The sequence below is a fragment of the Puma concolor genome, chromosome A3 (assembly GCF_028749965.1).
Source record: "Puma concolor isolate L17-30 chromosome A3, mPumCon1.1.hap2, whole genome shotgun sequence".
NCBI lineage: Eukaryota > Metazoa > Chordata > Mammalia > Carnivora > Felidae > Puma > Puma concolor.
In genome coordinates, this window is record NC_141669.1 from 11,879,883 (window position 1) to 11,902,143 (window position 22,261).

The 22,261-nt window shown below is 39.9% G+C and overlaps 1 protein-coding gene across 5 annotated transcripts in view; it reads right to left on the bottom strand.

Annotated features, from left to right (window-relative positions):
* The window catches only part of NBAS (NBAS subunit of NRZ tethering complex), a 367,149-nt gene that overhangs the window by 288,904 nt on the left and 55,984 nt on the right, over nt 1–22,261 (bottom strand). For 4 of the 5 annotated variants that reach the window (XM_086700060.1, XM_086700059.1, XM_086700058.1 and 1 more), the window contains exons 8-9: nt 20,791–20,924; nt 18,950–19,048 (exon numbers count right to left, since the gene is read on the bottom strand). In XM_086700060.1, coding sequence (XP_086556186.1) covers nt 18,950–19,048; nt 20,791–20,924 — 233 coding nt within the window. Of the gene's footprint in view, nt 1–18,949; nt 19,049–20,790; nt 20,925–22,261 lie in introns of those variants that run through there. The other variant, XM_086700062.1, reaches the window with a different exon arrangement.

Sequence of the window (22,261 nt, forward strand, 5' to 3'; positions counted from 1 at the left end):
TAGTGTTACAGTATCTCCCAGTTCATCAGCATCGAGCATGGGGTGGCTCTTAGGGCCGTGCTTTCGATCCCCACCTGCTTTCCTCTGTTGGCCTTAGAGGTACACTGATCGGCAGGAATGAAAATGAGCGGCCCCACTCCTGGGGGGGTGGAGGCGGGGTGGGGGGGGAAGCGGGGAGGGACAAGTCAACACAAACCACTGCCGCACAGGACCTCTTCAAAGACCTCGGAGGTAGGTACAAAGACAGCCAAAAGGACAGTACATGGAGGAAGGAGCCAAGGAAGGCTTCACAGTGAAAAGTTTATCTTTTAAACAATTTCCTGAATAAAGGGATCAGGTAAAGAACATTCCAAGCCCTGGGAATTCAATGTCAAAAAGCAGAGTGTCGTTTGTGAAACAGTGTTTGGAGAACAATGAATGCAGTGTGTGCTTCTAGCCTATAAAAAGGGAAGCAGGAGGGGGAGAGAAAGTTCAAAGGGGTCCTGAACACTACAGAATAGTTTGTCTTGCTCCCTTCTGGGCACTTGCCACCTTCCACCTTACCTTCTCTACCAAAAGTTATTTAAATCACGCCTCCATTAGCAAACTTGGAGCCACTTAGGAACAGGGATTGGATGTGCCTCCTTCATAGCATTTACCACAATTGTTTCACGCAAAACACATCTATCTGTGCGCTATGTGCAAAGCACTACAAGGAACAACGATAAATAAGACACAGTCCTTGTCCTTGGCTTAACCTCCCCGGGCTTCAGCTCTCCCACCTGAGAAATGAAGGGGCTGAACCAAATGACGGATGAACCTCTTCCCCAGCTCTGACATCCTAAGAGGCTCAAACTCAGAGCAGGAACACAGGTATCAGACAACAAAAATAAACTGTGACAAATGGAGCCAAAAACACAAGAAGAGGTGACTTAAATGAGCAGGAGTAAAGGCGGTGGCCGAGCAGAACAAGGGGCAGCGATACGGGGGTGGTCAAGGCCATCTGAGGAAAGGCAGCTGGGGACAAAATGCGTGTCCCTAGGCATCGCCCCACATGTGACACTGATGAACCGGGAGAGCTCCATGTGACACTACAAATTGTTTCCAAGAAGAATTGTAAATCGTTTATTAAGAAGGTCCTTCAATCTATAATTGTTGAAAGAATCTGCCATCTAGTGGCTCAAACTTCTGAAAGCGGAGGAAGGAAGTTTGAAATAGGAGAAACAGCTGTATATGCTCCGTCCAGTGACCGGTGGGCTTGTGGCATACAACCCACAGAAAGGGAAGAAGGAAGAAAAACACTACAGCTCTCAAAATTTTAAAGCGCCTAAGATCATGCCTGTCAAAATAAGGGCTCAAGAATTGTTACCTGCTGCTTCACAGCTAGAAGTCACTCCTCTCTTGGGATAATGGAAAATGTTCTCCTCATTTTATTTTTAAAAAAATTTTTTTTTCAACGTTTATTTATTTTTGGGGGGACAGAGAGAGACAGAGCATGAACGGGGGGAGGGGCAGAGAGAGAGGGAGACACAGAATCGGAAACAGGCTCCAGGCTCCGAGCCATCAGCCCAGAGCCTGACGCAGGGCTCGAACTCACGGACCGTGAGATCGTGACCTGGCTGAAGTCGGACGCTTAACCGACTGCGCCATCCAGGCGCCCCATTCTCATTTTAATTCATCTTCAGTGTACCTTACACATTCTTGATTTCAAAACCTTTACTACTTCAAAATTTAAGATTCCGCTGATCTCGTTATTAGATTAAGAGCTTATAGGAAGAAAACACACATAATTGGAACTCATTCAACAGCAGTGCTTTTCAAACGTTTGCATGCATCACAATCACCTAGAGCGCGCTCGTAAAAACAGACTGCTGGACCACACCTCCAGAGGTCTAATCGAGTTGGCCTAGGATGGAGTCCAAGAATCTAAGTATCGAACAATCTCCCCCAGTGATTCTGATGCTGCTGGTGCAGAGACCACACTTTAAGAACGCAGCTTTGTATGATGTTTGAATCTATGATCGGAGCTCTGGAGGACACGGCTCACTAGAAATCAAATTATGAAGCATGGCACGCTTAAGGATGATCACAGAAAACTAATTTTAATGAATGGTTAGTTTTTAAAGGCAAAACAATGAGAATTTTTCTTCAATAGGAAAAACACTATAAAAGACTGGTTAGTTTAGTAATAAAAAATCATTCCATTTTCCTACAGTTTAATAATTAGGCATTTAATATATTTAAATTTGAGGGGTACCTGGTTATAAACGCCTTAAAACACAATTTATAATAATTCAAAATCAAGAGGTGTGAGGAAATATATAAAGTTCAATACTCTTTATTTTAGATCTTTCAAGCAGAACTGAACCCATACTGAGATAGATGGTTGGATGGCATAGAACAGAGGTCAGCCAACATTTTCTATAAAAAGCCAGAGAACACATATTTTAAGCTCTGTGGACCATAAATGGTCTCTTTCACAACTACTCAGTCACAGTACAAAAGAGCACAGACAACATGTTAAAAAAAAAAAAAAAAGCATTACAAAGTTCTAATAAAATTTTATTTGTGGACACTGAAATTTGAACTTCCTATAATTTTCATGGATCATAAAATTTTGGGGGGGGGAGGGGGGTTTCCATTTTTTAAAATGTAAAATCCATTCTTGGCTGATAAGCTACCTTAAAGCAGGTCAGATTTGGCCCACAGCCCATAGTTTTCTAGGCTCTGGTACAGAGAAAAGCTTACTGAGTGTGAGTATCAGACGACCTGAGTTTACCACGTAGAGTTGTATCATCCTAGGAGACACTATTAACCTCTCAGAGCTTTGGTTTCTCCAACTATACAAGAGCAGCTATAATACCATCTTATTGGATTGGAGATTGAAACTCAATAAATATCTGGTAGTCCGTAAAGACTCTAAAATTTTTCAATTATAACCTTAATACCTTCAGGTTTAGTCAATTCAGTATCAATTCAGGAAGCGCCTTCATTTTTCAAGGTACTGTGCTAGCAGTGTAAGAAATGCTTCGTAGGGAAACCAAATTTTCCCTGCCCTGAAGGAATTTACAGTCCCATGGGGTAATGGGGCTGTAATTTCACCTAAAAAAGGCTTGAAAAAACCTGTTTCAGGCCTTCCATTCATATTAGTTGTTTAACCTGAGCTCTTACATTTTAATTCTTCCATTCCCAGGCTTTCATTCATTTACTCAACAAATATTTCATTGAGCGCCCTATGCACCAGGCCACATTCTAAACTCTGAAAAAAATAGCTACAAATAACACAAAGTTCCTGCCCTCACGGAGTTTATATTCCAGTGAATATTGCTTCTCCCCTTTTTCATGCTTTAACAAAGCCAAGTAAATGTTAACAACTGAACCATAATTTACTGATATTCCATGCAAAAAAGCATGTGATAAGCATTGATAATACAGTGCTAAGACCAGTGCAGATAAATGAAGGAAAAAACAAAAACAAAAAACAAGGACATTCCAAGCAGAGGAAAAAAGAAGAACCACAAATACCTTTAAGAAAAAAAATCATTTTGAGAAATCTAATATATATATACACACACACACATATATATATGTATGTATATATATATATATATATATATATATATATATACACACATATATATCTAGAGTTATCTAGAGCAAGAGTCAGTAAACTACAGTCCCTGGACCAAATCCAGCCCACTGCCTATTTTTGTGAATAAAGCTTTCTTAGAACACAGTCCTGCTCATTCATTTATATATTGTTATGGCTGCTTTCAACACGGCAGTGCAAGAGTTGAATAGTTACAACAGAGACCATGTGGTCTTTTACAAAAAAGGTGTGCCAATCTTGGTGTAGAGCAAAGAAACATGAGGGGATGTGGCAGAAGGTTAGAGAGGTTAAAAGACCAAATTATAAAAGGCCTTTAATACATTGGGGCGTCTGGCTGGCTCAGTCTGTGGAGCATATGACTCTTGATCTCAGGGTTTTGAGTTCAAACCGCATGTTGGGTGTGGAGATTACTTAAAAATTAAAAAAAAAATTTTTTTTTAAAGGCTTTTAACACTAAATTAAGGAGTTACATCTGTATCTCAATGGCTAAAGGAAATTAGAGGATTTATAAGTAGGTGATCAGACTTATATCGGACTTGTACTCCGTGCTGGAAACATAACAGAAAAGAAATTAGAGGAGACCAGACAGGAAGCAGGGAACACACTTGATAAAGTAGAGAGTGTCTGAGCTAGAAGGATGGCAGGAGAAATAAAGAGGCAGAGACAGATTTAATACATTGAAGAGAAAAATAATCATCAAGTCGTTAAGATTCGTAAGAATGAGTTAAGAATTATCTAAAGCAAATCTCAGGGCACCTGGGTGGTTCAGTTGGTTGAGCATCCGACTTTGGCTCAGGTCATGATCTCACAGTTTGTGGGTTCGAGCCCCACATCAGGCTCTGTGCTGACTGCTTGCTCGGAGCCTGGAGCCTGCTTCAGATTCTGTGTCTTCGTCTCTCCCTCTGACTCTCCCACTCTCTCTCTCAAAAATAAATGAACATTAGGGGCACCTGGGTGGCTCAGTCGGTTGAGCGTCCGACTTCAGCCCAGGTCACAATGTCATAGTTTGTGGGTTCGAGCCCCGCATCAGGCTCTGTGCTGACCCCTTGCTCAGAGCCTGGGGCCTGCTTCAGATTCCGTGTCTCCTTCTCTCTCTGCCCCTCCCCCACTCACGCTTTGTCTCACTCTGTTTCTCAAAAATAAATAAAGGTAAAAAAATTAAAAAATTAAAAAATAATAAAGCAAATCTCAGGGTTCTGGCCTGGAAGAAATGCTATATACCAAGATTCAGGAATACAGGAGAAAATGCACATTTGGAGGTAAAAAGCGATTAACAGAATATAATTGAATATGAGGAACTTGTGAGCTAGCTACCCAAGAAACGATGTTCTGTAAGCAAGTGAATAAATAGCTGTGTGGCTTACAAGTGACTTATGGGATACAGATTTGGGAGATATCACATACGCATTTAAGTGCTGACTGGTTTGCTTAAAGTTGCCTATAAAAATATATAGAATAGGTAAGAAAAACAATGGCCAAAGGACTCCACTGAAAATCTACTAGAATTAATAATCAGGCTCAGCATGGCTATAGAACACAAGACCAATATACGTAAATCAATTGTATTTCTATATACTAGTAATAAGCACTCGGGAAAAAAAAATTAACTTTTCCAAATTTTCAGACACCAGTGTACCTCTTTCAAATGATTTATGGCACACAAAAAAATATTATTTATAACACATTTATTTAAAGTGAACATGCTTTTCTTTTTAATTTAGCTTGGTCATAATCACAACTCTGTTGACATCATGGATTTTCTATACAAATTAGTTTCAATAAAGACTTGTGCATGTCCTACCTAAAGCCACCACACATGTACCTGTTACACTTTGGGAGAGACAACGTAAGCAGAATAGAAAATGACACGTAAGATGGACGAATTTCCCGGATGCCCAGGTGACGGTGGTGATCCCTGTCATAAGAGGTACAAGGGGACACACACAGGTTTTTGGAAAGGCAGATGTTCTTGACTGAATGCACCGGTGTGCAGGTCTTGTAACTTGTCCCAGGCCAAACTGGGGAGTAGGGAAGTGATGGCAATGCTGCGTCGGTTTTTCGATGCACGTGCACACACGTTATACGCATATAAAGAACAAACGCGCTCTTAGGAGGTAGAATTTGGATACAAAAGTTCTACTGGCAAAAGCCAAATACGTTAGATGATGCCTGTTTTAATTTATTGACGAGGGGAATTCTTCCACGATGTATCCATACACCAAATCATCACATTACACACTTTAAAAATACCTTACAATTTTGTCACTTCTACCTCAATAAAGCTGGAGGAGGGAAAAACAGCTCTACCGGAAAGGCTATTCTTACCAAAGTCATGGAAAAATCCAGGCACTTCAGCTAGGTCTATAATGCCCTTTTTCTGTCTGTACTTACTGAACAAATTTTTTATTATATTTGGGCTTCCCATATCGGTCTGTTGAGACAAGTGGCCTGGCTCATGGGAGTTCATTTTCAAAATAAAATATTAAGTTTTGAGTTAATATTTCCCAAGACTTTAAGGTCTGTGTCTAGATTTTTTTTACATGTGGATGTGCAGTCACTTAGCACTATTTGTTGAAAAGACTGTCTTTGCTCCATTGAACTGCCTTTGCTCCTTCATCAAAGATAAGCTGGCTATGGGCACCTGGGTGGCTCAGTTGGTTAAGCATCCAACACTTGATTTCGGCTCAGGTCATGATCTCAACAGTTCATGAGACTGAGCCCCGGGTCAGGCTTTGCACTGACAGCATGCAGCCTGCTTGGGGTTCTCTCTCTGTCCCTCTCTCTGTCACTCCCACCTACCCACCTCACACATGCCCTCTCTCTCTCAAAATAAATAAGTGAAATAAACTTTAAAAAATTACCTGATAAAAAAACCCCACATATATATTAACATCAATCTTTTGAGCTTGGTTAGTTCCTGAGGGTGATATACTCTCTGTAAGCTGAAAAATTCAGTTGCTGGGGCTACAAAGCCAGAGTATTGACTGGGGTAACCTTGCTAAAGAAATGCTTGCTAACTGGTGGAAAACTGTTCGGGTATCAAATCATGCTCCACGAACTTTTGTTTTACTGTTTGTCATCCCTACACCCCACCAATGCCTTAGCAGCCTGGCACGAACAGGCTTCCAAGGAATATCTACAGGCATAGAATAAACACACTCGTACGTTCTCTCCCCCTGCCGCACCCCATGGGGCTACACAAGAGAATAAAACCACTGAGCTGTGTTACTTCTACACCTATGTCCTACACAGTCAGCTCCTGACAGGCTCAGGTCTGGCCTCGGAGCACTTCTCAATCCAGTATTCCCAGCAGCCACAGCCTATGGAGAGGAGAGACACCTAAAATGAAATTTATTCCTATCCTTCATTAGGACAACTTCAAAAGCAAGGATATCTTGTATTCATTTTATTTAATCTTTCAGAGCTTTAGCGCAAAGGTTCTCAAGAGGGATGGGGGATTATAAAGCCTTTTAACACATGCTGAGATCCCATCCTACACCTTACCTTATCAAGCCTTCAAGAGTACAGCCTACGTATGCGCATTTTTTTTAATTCTCAATAAGTGATTCTGTTGTCCACACCTCATTAACAACCACTAGCCTAGCAAGCAGAATGTCCATGGAAATACTAATAATTTAGATTTCCCAGATGTCCCTGACCCTGTTTCCTTCCCTCAACCCACAGCTGATGCCAACCGTCATCTAAAGACTTAACTCCCTCCCAATCCTTAGGATGGATTTAAGCAACTCTTCTGCAAAAGCCCAGTATGTTCAGCATCCACCCATCTGGTCAATTTCATGCCTAACCTTGTATCCAGATTTCAGAACTACCCAGGTTCTGAAACTAAATTCACCTTCTACTCCAACATTAGTAGTTTAATTATTAAAGTCTTTCTCAAACTTGTTTGTTCTCTCAGGAAAAAAAGTTCTCCCTTTGAACCCTAGCCCCCCTCTCTAGTGAGCCCCATGGACTGCTAGGTATCCCTGACAATGGGTCTATCTCTAATGCCTACTACTAAAGTCCCTACCACAATCTCTGTTAAATGCTCCGTAGTAGTCTATACTATACCAAAGGTACTTGAGCAGCTTAATAAAACCATCTACTGTCTGTGCCCAGTGCAGTGCCAGCAAAGAACAGTCCAGAAAGAAGGACTTGCCTTGAGATTACACAGCTCAACAGTAGAACCAAGAACAAAATTGAGATCTCCTGTCTCCCAACCCACTACACATTCTGCTATGTCAGAAAACTATATATTTTTTTTTTAGTTTTCTATTTGTCCATAAAATAAAATTAAACATCACTCCTTCATTTCTATAAAATAAGCTAAAGAGTCTTCTTTTAGCTCTCTACTCCCAAGAGGAAAGCACAACAGCTATCATAGCTCCAAGTAGAAGCAAAAATTCAATCAGGCCCAAGTTACTTCTTTAAATTGCATTTCCGTAAATCTTTGCAGAGGGACTGTAGAGTAGTCCTTATAAGGGGGGAGAGGGGCAATAACTAAAGTAAAAGATTTATAAAGATCTTTTATAAAGACCTTTTTGTACATAATTGTAACATAAATTGTTTTTAATGTTTATTTATTTTTGAGAGAGGGAGAGACAGACGGAGCACAAGTGATGGAGGGGCAGAGAGAGAGGGAGACACAGAATCTGAAGCAGGCTCTAGGCTCTGAGCTGTCAGTACAGAGCCAGAAGCTGGGCTCAAACTCACAAACCATGAGATCATAATCTGAGCTGAAGTCGGACACTTAACCAACTGAGCCACCCAGGCACCCCTATGTAACTGTAACATAAAGGGGATGAGCCCCCCCATCAAAGAATCTCCAAACATAGAAGTCTTCAACTTAAAAGACAGCCAGCTTGGTGCGCACCTGGGTGGCTCAGTCGGTTAAATGTCTGACTCTTCTTTTTAGGTCAGGTCATGATCTCATAGTCCATGGGATCGAGCCCCACATTGGGCTCTGTGCTGGGGGTGCAGAACCTGCTTGAGATTCTCTCTCTCTCTCCCTCTCTCTCTCTCTGCCCCTCCTCTGCTCACTCTCTCATTCTCTCTCAAAAATAAAATAAACATTAAAAAAAAAAAAAACAAAAAAGACAGGGGCGCCTGGGTGGCTCAGTCAGTCAAGTGTCAGACTTTGGCTTAGGTCATGATCTCACAGTTTGTGAGTTCGAGCCCCGCATCAGGCTCTGTGCTGACAGCTCAGAGCCTGGAGCCTGCTTCAGATTCTGTGTCTCCCTCTCTCTGTTCCTCCGCTGCTCAGAACTGTCTCTCTTTCTCTCTAAAAATAAATAAAGATTAAAAAAAAAAAAAGACAGCCAGCTGAAAGCTGCTGAGGACCAAGAAACTGCTGAGTCACACATGACTACCTATCTGTAACATATTCTGATGAAAACAGATCACAGGATACAGCCAAGACACTCCATTTCCCTGTCTCTCGAAGACAAGTGCCTGTAAAGCCAAAAAATTTAGTCTGTGAAGCTCAGAAGTCCCTTATTCACATCCAAAAGCTTTCACCTCTATGAGACAATGCAGCTTTCTCTACAGACAACAGCACCCTTGGTTTCTCCTCAAAAAAACTGACCTGAACTTAAAGAAAGGAGAATTTTCTCATGCTGGAGAAATGAGAAATTGAGAGGTAAAATGAAAAAATCCTTAATATAAGGTCAACTCGATTACTGACATTCATACTTCTCAGTACAGTCTGCACATTAATCTCTCAAATGCCAATAGCCAGTACATTATCACAGGCCAAATGTACTCTCACTGCAGTGGGAGATAATCAGCAATGATGAGAACTACAGTATTCTTTTCTAGAAGCAATCCTTCATAAAGCTATTAATCTTACCTAGTTAGAGTTTAGGAAAAATTCTTAACGCAATTATACCTAACTGGTCCTCCAGCTGTCAATATAGCATATCTTTTCTAAGTTTATTTATTTTGAAAGAGACAGAAACAGCGTGAGTGGGGGAGGGGCAGAGAGAGCAAGAGAGAATCCTAAGCAGGTTCCACGCCATCAGCACAGAGCATGACGTGGGGCTTGAACCCACGAAACCGTGAGATCATGACCTGAGCCGAAACCAAGAGTCAGACACTTAACCAACTGAGCCACACAGGTGCCCCGGTGTATCTTTTCACTTACCAATGCCCGGATTCTCACAGAATACATATGACCTTAAGAACCAGAAAGACAGGCACTATTACAGCAATGTAATGTCTGTGAAAATCCACTCACTGACTTCCAAATGCATTTCATAGGTCTAAATAGAACTTATACCTCCTGGGAAAATAAAATTTGCCTGAGCCCTTAGATAAACCTTTAAGGTAAGGAACTCTCAATGCTACTCTCTTCACAAGATCAAATTTCAAGATTTATGGGACTCACCTCCATTTTCCCAAAGGTGATATATGAAGAGACTGGCCCTTCTGCATATGCTGCTGAACCCCTTCCCAATCTATGTCCAAGACTCTTTTCCTTCCATTTTGTGCCAGTGAAGTTACCATCCTGTCACCTGAGAACTCATCACACCACAAAATTGTGGACTTCCCACTAAGTACTAGCTTTTTTTTTTTTTTTTGGACTACTGCCTTTATCCCATGGGTATGAAGCGTTCATGTATCTAAAACGGCTAAGGTTTTGTTTAGGGGAAATCAGAAACCCACATGAGATGACCAGATCAACACACATAAGGCATAGCCCTCTAACACTTCAGGATGCCATTACTTAGAGGTATTCCTCAGTCTCCTCTGAAATGAACAGCTTTCTGCAGACCATGGCCTCCCTATACGACCTCTGAGCCTCGCTCGAAATAGCAGCAGCTCCAATCAGTGCATCCGTTACCTAGCTACTCTACAACTGGAGTCCTTGTAATCTGTAACCTACTTTAAGGCAACCATAGCTTATTATCCCCTGTAAATGCTGTTTCAAGTTCCTTCTATTCAAACTGTATTTGCCCTAAAATAGTTGATTAAGATGAAAAAAAAATTATGATCATCCAAACGCTTGGATTCTTCCTTTGCCCAACAGTGACACACATTATTTATTAGTCATGGTTCTTTTGCCACAGACAGTAGGAGTATCTTTCTTAACATAAACATGAACAGCTTTCTTAATATAAAAAAGGTTCAAATGAAGTCTTGTTTAAAGGGTCTCTTTTTCTTTCTTACTCATCCTTTATATATTACAGTTTTACTGAAGTATGATTTATACTCCATGAAACTTGCCAGCAGGAGAGAGAGTTAGGGGTAATGGAAATACCCTAAAACTGATTGTAGTAGTAATTGCACAATTATGTACATTTACTTTAAAAATCACCGAATTACACACAAAATCAGTATCAAAGAGTCATCAAGGATTCAAGGCATGGGTGGTTCTCTGAGGCATCGGAGAAGGCATGTTCTCAGAGACTTTTTGACATTGTTGAGATGTAAATTAGAGTCTAGGAAAAGTTACATTCAAACACTCTTTGCGAAGTTATCAAGGAATTTTTCAACCTTCAAAGTTGACTACATCAGATCTTGCTTACAGAAATTTACAGTGGGGGCATCTGGGTGGCTCAGTCGGTTAAGCATCGGACTTCAGCTTAGGTCATGATTTCACGGTTTGCGGGTTCGAGCCCCACATCGGCTCTGTGCTGACAGCTTAGAGCCTGGAGCCTGCTTTGGATCCTGTGTCTCCCTCTATCTCTCTGCCCCTCCCCTGCTTATGCTTGGTCTCTGTCTCTCAAAAATAAATAAAAATGTTTAAAAAAATTTTTTTTAATTAAAAAATTTTACAGTGAAGTTAGAAACAAAACTTTAAAAAAAAAGTGATTGCTGTTGAAAGTGGTGTCATTTAAAAATAGATGAAGTCTTCAATTTGAACTCAACTCATACTGAGCACCCTTATTTGTGAATAGGACTCCCAAAATAGACTGGTCATAGCCAGAGGAGAGACTCTACATCTGAATCTCCACCACTGAGCATAGCACTCAAAGCAACTGCGGTCCCCTCTAAGAATGCAGAGGGGGTAAGAAATTCCTCTTAGCTGTAATCAAGGTGCCAACTAAGCCAAAATTAACAAATATTAAAAATAGAAATGAGGAGGCAGGGAGGTATTGGGGTGGGTCTAGAAGGGGAGCAGGACCAGTAAAGGAGGCAGAGAGGTGGATAAAATACATTCATTAGGCAGTGAGGACATGTAAAGAAGAAAACGGCCAAAATCAGCAAATCCATACAGGTAACCTGAAGCTACTCAATTAACTTATGTTTCATATTACCCAATTTACCACCTCGATTTCTCCTCTTCAACAGTGCTCACAGCATTAGGCAAAACAATGAATTTCATAAAACCTTGAGTTTGTACATTACCAATTTATTCCAACTCCTCTCTGGCTGATTTATTTCACATTTATAAAATCCTTGTAGATGATAAATATCACAGGCTCACATTACTAGAGTAACCAAAAATAAATAAAAATGTGATGAATATTTCAGCTTCTTTCATTTAAGAAAAGACTGCATAATGCAAAAAAATAAACAACCTAGCAATATTTTTGTCAGGCACAACAGGGCATTTACATGTAACATACACCTTGCTTTGTAACAATTTTCATTCAGAAACCTTAACGCAGTCATCCATCTTCAAGCTGACTGCTCTCAAGAATCGTATATGATTGCAGAACCAACAATAGGCCTTCCTTCTGTGGTTTGATAACATATTTAAATTTCTAAAATTTTTAGAGACCACCCCCCAAAAAATAGGGTGATCCTGGGCCAGAAAGTGAAAGCCTTAAGAGTAATAAATGGAATCCGACTTATGACAAATTGTTACGTAAGAAGTATTCAGTGAATGGTAATTTCAAACAGATGGTGCCAAGAGAACCCCACTTACCCTCCAGAAATAATGCCAGAAAAAAGAAGAAATCCAACATTGACCTTTATAATAAATCAAGACGGTGGAGAAGACCATAATGAAATGAACAAAGCAAAACAAACAAAACAAGAAAGTATTAAGATAGAAAATACGCTTCTTTTAAAAGGGGCAAGAAAAATAAAATAGAAATGTGAGGGACGAATAAGAACACAAAATAGAAGAAAAAAGGAAGAGAACAATCAAAACAAACTTAATTTTCCTTTCCACTCAGGCAATTAAAATTACTTATCCAAGAAACCCACAGAGGTAAAAGTATCATTCAGCAAAACAGAATCTTATACTAGACATGGGGGCTTCTAGGAAAACGTACACTATACATTCTTTGCCTTCAGGTACCTGACATTCCAAGGGGTGACAGAGGATCCATTCACCAAAACAGAAAGAAAAATAAAACAAGAGGTGACTTATACATAAGTGGACATAGCAAGTCCATGTAAGAAAACAAATAGGCCCTCATTGCCTGTGGCCTGAACTGGGACATTATCAGCCGAGACTCACCCAGCCTCTAGCATCTCCCAACCGAACCAACATTCCTCCAACAAAGCTGATCATATGTTCTCGTCTCAGAAATCTGAGTTCCCTTAAGAACAAGCTGCCACTCAAGCTCCCAATTATCTGATCCCCAACTTGCCTTCCCAAGGCCCCACCTCCCATGGCGACCATCACCGCTCTTCCCCTGCCACACGCGCCCTACAGTGGCAGCCAAACTACCCCACCTGCCATTTCCCCAAAGCGTACTGTGGCTTCCTTCCTCTGGTCACTGTTCACACCATCACTCTGTCTGGAATATCCACCATGCCCAGATTGTATCCATTCTCCAAAGCAACTGCGAGTGCTGCCTGCCACAGTCCTTCCTTGAAAGACCAGGGAAATATCTCCTTCATCTGGATCCCCACATCACCATACCTGCACCTTTTTAAGGGCCCTAACATATACTGCATTCCAGTATACACACATACCCACATAATACATACACACGTACATATCTGTACGCACGTTTAAGTAGAGAAAATGCATATTAGACATTAGAAGTATATGTACGTGTATATAACATATGCGTATATCATTTCCCTCAAGATCTTGAGGTCAGGACCGTCCTTCACCCTCACATCTTCCACAACACCTAGTGGAGTGTGTTGCATGCAAGCCACAATAAAAAAGAGTAATGGAAAGCAAGCCAAAGATAAAACAGACTTTCTACCCTCAATCTTTGTAACGCAGACAACTCCTCTAACAGAATGCACTTTTCAATGGAGGACAGATTAAATTTTTATAAATGTATGTATGTGCTAAGAAAGGCAGAATATAAAATTTTTAAATGTATAGAGGCACCAAGAAAGGTATTAATACCTACGCTTGAAAACAACAAAATCAGGTTGAATAAAACAAAGGCCTTGAAAGAGCAAAACAGCAAAACCTGGCTTGAACATAATAAAATAAATAAAATAATAAAACACTGTATCCAAGAAGATGCAAACCAACAGGTCACCCTCAATAGAAATCAAACCGGCCAGCAGAGCGTCGTGGGTATAATACACACACTGTCCAGGCTTGGCAAAATTCACAACGGAAAGCTGAGCGTGTCAAAGCAAAAATACATGCTACCCCCCTTCTAGAGGCAAAATTTAAATTCAAGACTTAACATGAAGCTATGCAAGGAAAACACAGTATCTCAACTAAAAAAAAAATAAAAACAACACAATTTTCTTATTGTTGTATTGTGTTTATTTTATAATCAAAAGAAATGTTTTATGAAAATGGCAGCAATTTGCAGCACATACAATTCCATTCAGTTTTATAACAACGTAAAGACCGCTAACTGTGCATGTGGTCACTCAACCATATCCAAAATAAAAGTCTATTATTTCAGATTGGAAAATAATATGCTAAATACAAAAAACAATTTTTTTTAAATTCTTTAATTAACTAGACTTGCAACTGATTTTCCAATTTCTTAAGGAGACACCAAACCAACTCTTTAAGGCAAGAGCCACACAAACTAAAAGGAAGAAATTAATGGTATTATATCCACTCACTACTATCATTTCCTGAGTACCTACTATGTATCTAATCCTCAAAGCAACTAGTGACTCACTGAATACTCATTTCAATTCCTTTCTTCCCTTAAGAGAGATTCATAAAATAACTACAGAGAACTTCTAGAAAGGAGAAATACAACAACTGAAGCAAAAAACAGAATGCCTAGCTTAGAAAGAGGAGGCATATGGGACGCCTGGGTGGCTCAGCCAGGTAAGCCTCCAACTTCGGCTCAGGTCATGATCTCACAGTTCACGAGTTAAAGCCCTGTGGCAGGCTCAGTGCTGACAGCTCGGAGCCTGGAGCCTGCGTGGGGTTCTGTGTCTCCCCCTCTCTCTCTGCCCCTCCCCCGCTTGTTCGTGTTCTCTCTCTCTCTCAAAAATAAACATGAAAAAAAAAAAAAGAAGCCATAGAATTAGTAAAAAGAAAAAAAAAAAAGATATATCAGAAAAGATTACCAGAACAGATTTTTCTTTATAAATAGGATATCATATGTATCATTAATTCATTGTATTTATAATATATCTCAAAAGTGCCTCAAACTACTTTCGTCATGGGTGTCCATGTTTATATGGAAAGAATTAAAACAGCCTCTTTTTTTCAACAAAAAATAAAGGAGAAAAAAAGACTGAGAATAAAGGGGAGTCCAAGGAGACTCAACATCTAGAGAACAGACATTCCAGAGAGAAAAGAGAAAACACAGGGGAAGAAACAATCAAAGAAATAAGTCAGCAAATTTTCCCAAAAGTGAGTATTCAAACTGAAGGGTCAACACTGTGGGTATAACAAAACTACTCTAAGACATTACATGGTCAAGTTTCAGAACACTGTGGGAAAATAAAAAAGAATCTGAGTTTCCAGAGGGAAGGGTGTCAAAAAAAATAAATAAAACAAAGAAAAAAGTGTATCAGAATTCTCAAGGGCAGCACTAGAAGCTAGACGACAATGGAGCAGTCTCTTCAAAATTCTAAAAGGAAAATTATTTCCAGCCTACAATTCTATCCAGGCACATGATCAATGAAGCATGAAGATAGAATAAAAGCCATTTTCAGACAGGCAAGGCCTGAAAAAATATACGCTTCCCATGGACTCTTCCTCAGGGAATTACAGAGTTTCACCAAAACAGTGAAATAGACCAAAAAAGAAAAAAAAAACCATAGCATCCAGGAAACAGGTGATGTCACAAAAAATAATAACAATAATAACAACAAAAGCAATTCTCACATGATGATGAAGTGAAATTCTTAACAGAAGTTGCAAACCCTAATCAGAGCAGGTCAGAAAGTGCTGAGAAAAGACTACAAGAAGATGATACCTACAGAATATGATGTACTAAAAGGGGGTCTACACTAATGGGGGTGAGTTTAGGGTTAGGGCAAACAAACAAAAAAATTAACTACAAGAATACACACAGTTAAGAAGTTCCCAAACAGATCTTACTGTAACCTACAAAGCCCCTCTATGATTTAGTACTCACCTCATCTCTTTCAGATCAGTATATTACTCTACTCACTTGGTCAGCTTCAGCCAAACTGGCCTCCTTGCTATTTCTAGAAAATGGCCAGTACACTCCCAACTCATTTTTCTTTGGCTGTTCCTTCTGCACAGAACATTTTTCCCTCAGAGAGCCAGATAAGTAAATACCCTCGCCCCTTACAGGTCTTTGCGCAAATGTCACTTTCTCAAGGAGGGTAATCAGTCAACCCGAATTAAAATTACAACCCGTGCCCTACTCCCCACCGCGTCATGGCCACTGTCCTCCATCCCTGTTGATCCTTTTCCCCATTGCACTTATCAGTTCTGCAAACACTGTACGTCCATTGTTTGTCATCTGTCACCCCTTCTAGAAGTAAGTTCCACAAAGAACATACCAAGGTATATAACAGCACGTGGCACAGAACAGGAAATGAATGAAGATTTACTAAATGAATGATTGAGTGAATAAATGAGTCAACGAATATTTAAGGATGAAAAGGCAAGGACACAATACTACAGAAGGTTCTGGTCTCATCTGTGGATAGCATCTAACCATAATATTCATCCAACAAAATCAAATGCAATAGAAGAATAAGAGAAGACTCGCTTTGTGTATGGGAGACAGACTGAGTTAAGAAAACTATACATGCATCTTCCGTAAAGGGACATTCATAGATAAGGTGTAAAACTGAGAAATTAAGAAGTAACAATATAAGCATTTTATTTTTATGTATGACAACAACCAAAGCTACCAAATAAAATAGCTACATAAAATAGCTCAAAGTAGTTATCTTTGGAAATAAATTGGGTGAAAGTTTTTAAAAATTATTTAACACTTGAAACCACACACAACTATAACTCGTTAAAGATAAATTGAAAAAAATATGTTGGAAGAAGATACTCAATAGGCACATAATCCAAAGTTAATATCTAGATCACACTAAGAATGTCGAGACCAAATACCCAATAAAAATTAAGCAGTTATCTAAGAAAGCATTTTGTAGAGACAAAACATGAATGGCCAATAACTTGTAAAGGTGACCAACCTCATCAGTAATCAGGGAAATGAAAATTAAAACCACACAGTCAGAGGGGCAGCTGGGTGGCTGAGTCGGTTAGGTGTCCGAGTCTCGATCTTGGCTCAGGTCGTGATCTCACAGTTCATGGGATCGAGCTCTATGTCGGGCTCTGCGCTGACAGCATGGAGCCTGCTTGAGATTCTCTTTCTGCCCCTCCCCCGCTGACATGCTCACGCTCTCTCTCTCAAAATAAACAAACTTAAAAAAAAACCCACAATGAGAGACTCTTTTATACCTACCAGCAAATATTTAAAAGTCTGGTATCGAGAACGCTAAAAGAATATGAAACTACAGAAACTTTCATACACTGCCATTGTCCACTTGCAGAACCATTCCGAAAAACATTTGCATTGCCTAGTAAAGTTAAAGATGTACCTCCTCAACAACTCAGCAGTTCCACTTCTACTTATATATCCTACAGAAACCCTTGCACGTATGTGTCAGAGGAATGCATAATCATTCTGGCCACAGTACAATTCTTATAACAAAAAAAAAAAAAACACTGGAAACAAAACAAATTTTCATCTACAGAGAATGAATAATTATGCTGCAATATATTCACAACATGAAATATCCTTTTTTTTTTTTTGATGTTTATTTTATTTTGAGAGAGAGCACACATAAGCAGGGGGAGGGGCAGAGAGGGAGGAGAAAGAGAATCCCAAGCAGGCTCCACGCTGACAGCACAGAGCCCAATGCAGGGCTCAATTCCAAGAAACGTGATATCATGACCTGAGCCAAAATCAAGAGCTGGACGCTTAACCGAATGAGCCACCCAGGTGCCCCCCATAACATGAAATATCGTACTGGTAGTTAAAACTGAATCTCAAAGTAAGTAAGACCAGTGTGTCTTCCTTATGATTCCATTTATATAAAGTCAAACAGCAAAACTAAATATGAGTAAGTGGTAAAACTATCAAGAAGACAAAAGACTGATCAACACAAAATTCAGGACAGTGGTTCTCTCTAGCGGGGTGGGGGTCAGGGAAGAGTACAAACTGGGCTCTGGTGGATGTGGGTTCCTTTGCAGTACAAACATTTCATAATATAATTCTAAACACAAAAGGTCAGACCTAGGACTGAACAGAATACAAAAAATGCATACCTTTTTTCATGCAAAAGACTGAGGTACAGAGAGGATCAGAGAGTTTAAGGACTTGCAAACAGACACAGACTCACTGTCAAAATTCAGAATTCGAGCTAGGTTTGCCTGATGCACAAGCTGATATTCTTCCCATCTAGAAAACCAAAAAGTTTGCGTGGCTAACTTAAAAACTAGATGGAAATTTCATTGTCAAATAACAAAATTAAAGGAGAGACATCACTGGAAGTAGAAAACGCCCAATATTCAAGTAACCCTCAGTGTAGGTGGCCAACACATGGAGAAGCGTCATATATGGAGAATGGGCGAGGGCTGGAGGAACGAGCTGTGCAGCAAGAGAGCAGCTCGAACCCGCCGAGAAGGAGAGGAGGAGGGAAGGAATGTCTACGGAGACCTCTTGGGCAAGGGCACTTCACATGCATGGTTTGAGCAGTTCTCGCAACACGCTAGAGTTAAAAGTTAGGTATATACTCATTTCACAGATGAGAAAAATAAGACTAAGTAAGTGAAGAGACAAGAAAGGCTTCCTCATTGAATATTCCCCTTGCCCCATCTGGCTCAGAGCTGTCCGCCACATGAACAGAAATGCTCACACAACGATTACATACACATTACAGATATTTAAGATAACTATGCACAAGAGGAAGAAACGAAAAAGCCAAAATAATCAAAACGGACAATTTCTCCTCTCTGAAACAGGGCCAAGACGTCTACATCCACCTAATTACCATATAAGAGAAGAAATGGTTACTTACCTGTGACCAGGATGGTAAATAGCTGTGTTGATTCCGTGAGGATAATGACTACTGAAGCTGAAACAGTGACTCTCTTGATAGCTCTGATTTGTTCCAACACTAAATTTAAGAAGGTAAATAAGAAATAAATACCAGTAAGGCACCGTGAGAGACCAAAAAATACCCACTGAAATGTCTACACTTAAAAGACAAACACCACCAGGGGCGCCTGGGTGGCTCAGTGGGTTGAGCGTCCGACTTCGGCTCAGGTCATGATCTCACAATCTGTGAGTTTAAGCACCGCGTCGGGCTCTGTGCTGACAGCTCAGAGCCTGGAGCCTGCTTTGGATTTGGTGTCTCCCTCTCTCTCTGCCCCTTCCCCGCTCATGCTCTGTCTCTCTCTGTCTCTCAAAAATGCATAAACATTTAAAAAAAATTTTTTTAATAAAAAATAAATAAATAAATAAATAAATAAATAAATAAATAAGACACCACCAAATACAGCTGAGGATGTAAAACAACCAGAACTCAGATACATTATTTGTGGGAATATGAGTGATACAAAAACTCTGGAAAAAGGTCTAGAAGTTTCTTACAAAAATAAACTATATCTACCCTATGACTCAACAGTTCTGCTCAAAGATAGTGACCAAAGAGAAATGACAATGTATATCCACAAATAGTTAAATAAGAATGGTCACAACAGCTTTATTCACTGTAGCCCAAAACTGGAAATCAGAATTCCATCAAAAGAAGAGCGAATACACAAATCGTGAATGTTATGGTCTGAACGTCTGTGGACACCCCGGCCCACTACGGATTGAATGCCTGCGTCCCCCGTAACATTCGTAAGTTAAAACTCTGACGCCAATATGATGGTATTTGGAAGTGGGGTGTTTGGGAATTAATTAGGTCATGAGGATAACACCCTCACGAAAGGAATCACTCTTCTTCCAAGAGGCCAGAGAGCTAGCTAGCTCTATTCCCACCACATGCAAACAGCGGTCTGTAAGCCAAAAGACCACAGCCCAACCATGCTGGTACCTAGAATAGAATTCCACCCTCAGGAAGTGTCAGCAGTAAATTTCTGTTGTTGATAAGTCACCCAGTTATGGAACTCTGTTGTAACAAATCAAACTAAGACACATGAAATATTCATACAATGAAACACAATGTATTATAATAAAATGGAATAAACGGATACATGAAAAAATGCAAATAAATCTCAAAATATGCTAAATGAAGGAAGCCTTAGACAGAAGGGTGCATACTATGAGTCCATTAATGTGAATTACCAGAACAGGAAAAACTTATCTAGAAGAAGAAAAAATTAAAAAAACAGCAGTTGCTCTAAGGGTGGGTGTAAACGGATTCACTGGGCAAGAGCATGAGGGAACTTTCTAGCATGATGGTAATGTTCTGCATCTTAATGGAGGTTTGAATTGCACAAGCACATGCATTTATCATAATTCATTGGCTGGTACACTTAAGATCTGTGCATTTCATTTCATCTGCAAATTTTACTTCAAAAGAGAAAACTATAAGCAAATATTGAACTTTAATTAATGACATGATGTGGAGGTATTTAAGTATTAACTCTGAAATTAATTAACAAAGAACACTGATTAAATGGCTAAATAGAGGGATGGACAGAAATGTGATATAGCAAGTATAATAAAATCCTCATTCTAGAATTTAAGTGAATGTATATGAATATTCACTATACAATTGTTTCAACCTTCCTATTATATTTGCAATTTTTCACAGTAAAATGCTGAAAGAAAAAAAACAAAAGCTGACACTAAGCCAGAGAAATAAACATTATGTCAAACCGGAGTTCCCAAATAAAGTATATTTTTTACCTTACGAGGTAACTTTTAAGTTCTCCTCGGTAATTGATGACCAGGAGTTCTGCAGACCACTGTGCACTGGCTTTATATTCTAAAAATATCAACCCAGCAATGGCACAGCTCAAATCACCTGCTAAACTGGATGCCTGCAGAAAAGGGGTAAATTAAGTCACTAAAAAGATACCACACAGAAGTTAACATGTGTGCAATTGGAAGACGTCCCAGACATTGGCCCTGCCAGGTGCACATTAAGACAGCCCCAGAACTGATCTGTATACTAAAGAATCATGCAAATCAGAGTGCCTAGAACCAGACTCACAACTCTAGACCTGCCCTCCCAATCAAAGGCTAGAAGCACACAATCCTCTTTGGATGAGAGATTCTCCTAGATTCGTGAATTTCTGTTCAGACTGTACTTCCATTGTGTGGATGGGGGGGGAGGGGAACAATGCCACAATTCAACTTCAAAGAACTCTAAGATACTTCAGATTCTGTGTCACCCTCTCTCTCTGCCCCTCCCCCACTCATGCTCGCGCTCTCTCTCTCTCTCTCTCTCTCTCTGTGTCTCAGAAATAAACATTAAAAAAAAAATTTTTTTTTAAAGAACTCTGAGATACAGAACTCAGATATCACCTTCCAAATGTTGATTTGCATTGCCTGCAGGAAACAATGCTTCAAGAAAAAAGCCTCACTTAATTCCCATTTGCCCCATTAACAACTAAAAGGAAAAGGCACTTAAAACACTCATTCAATGGCAACCTTTTTCCATTAACTAAATATCAGGCTATATTGCTAAGGATTTGAAGGCATGTGCACCCTAGGAAGCACACATAATAAAGTTTATCACCCTGAATGACTCCTCACTGTCTAGAACCACCAAGACTGTGACCACATGTGGCTGCTGAACACTCATACATGGCTAGTCCTAACTGAGATCGGCTACAAAAGTAAACATGAAATTTCAAAGCCTTGGTATCAAAGAAAGTATCTCGTTCATACTCTTTACAGGGATTACATGCTGAAATAATATTTGTGATATACAGGATTAAATATTAAATAAATTTCACCTGTTTTCTTTAACTCTTAATGCAGCTACTAGAAGATTTAAAATCACACAGGCGATCATATATAAAGTTCACATGACTTTTCTATCAGATAGTGCTTGGTCCAGAAAACAGGGATCCAAACTTCCTAGTTTGATTCCCCAGGACTTCCATAATAGGAGCCTAACACATTTTTTCAAGTTTTTCCACTCATTATTTCTGAACAAAAACCATTCTCTATATCATAAGTTCTTATCCCCAGCTTCTTGTTAGAATCAGCTGAAAAACCTATAAACAGGGGCGCCTGGGTGGCTCAGTCGGTTGAGCGTCTGACTCCAGCTCAGGTCATGATCTCACTGTGAGTTCCACCATCAAGCTCTGTGCTGACAGCTCAGAGCCTGGAGCCTGCTTTGGATTCTGTGTCTCCCTCACCCACACCC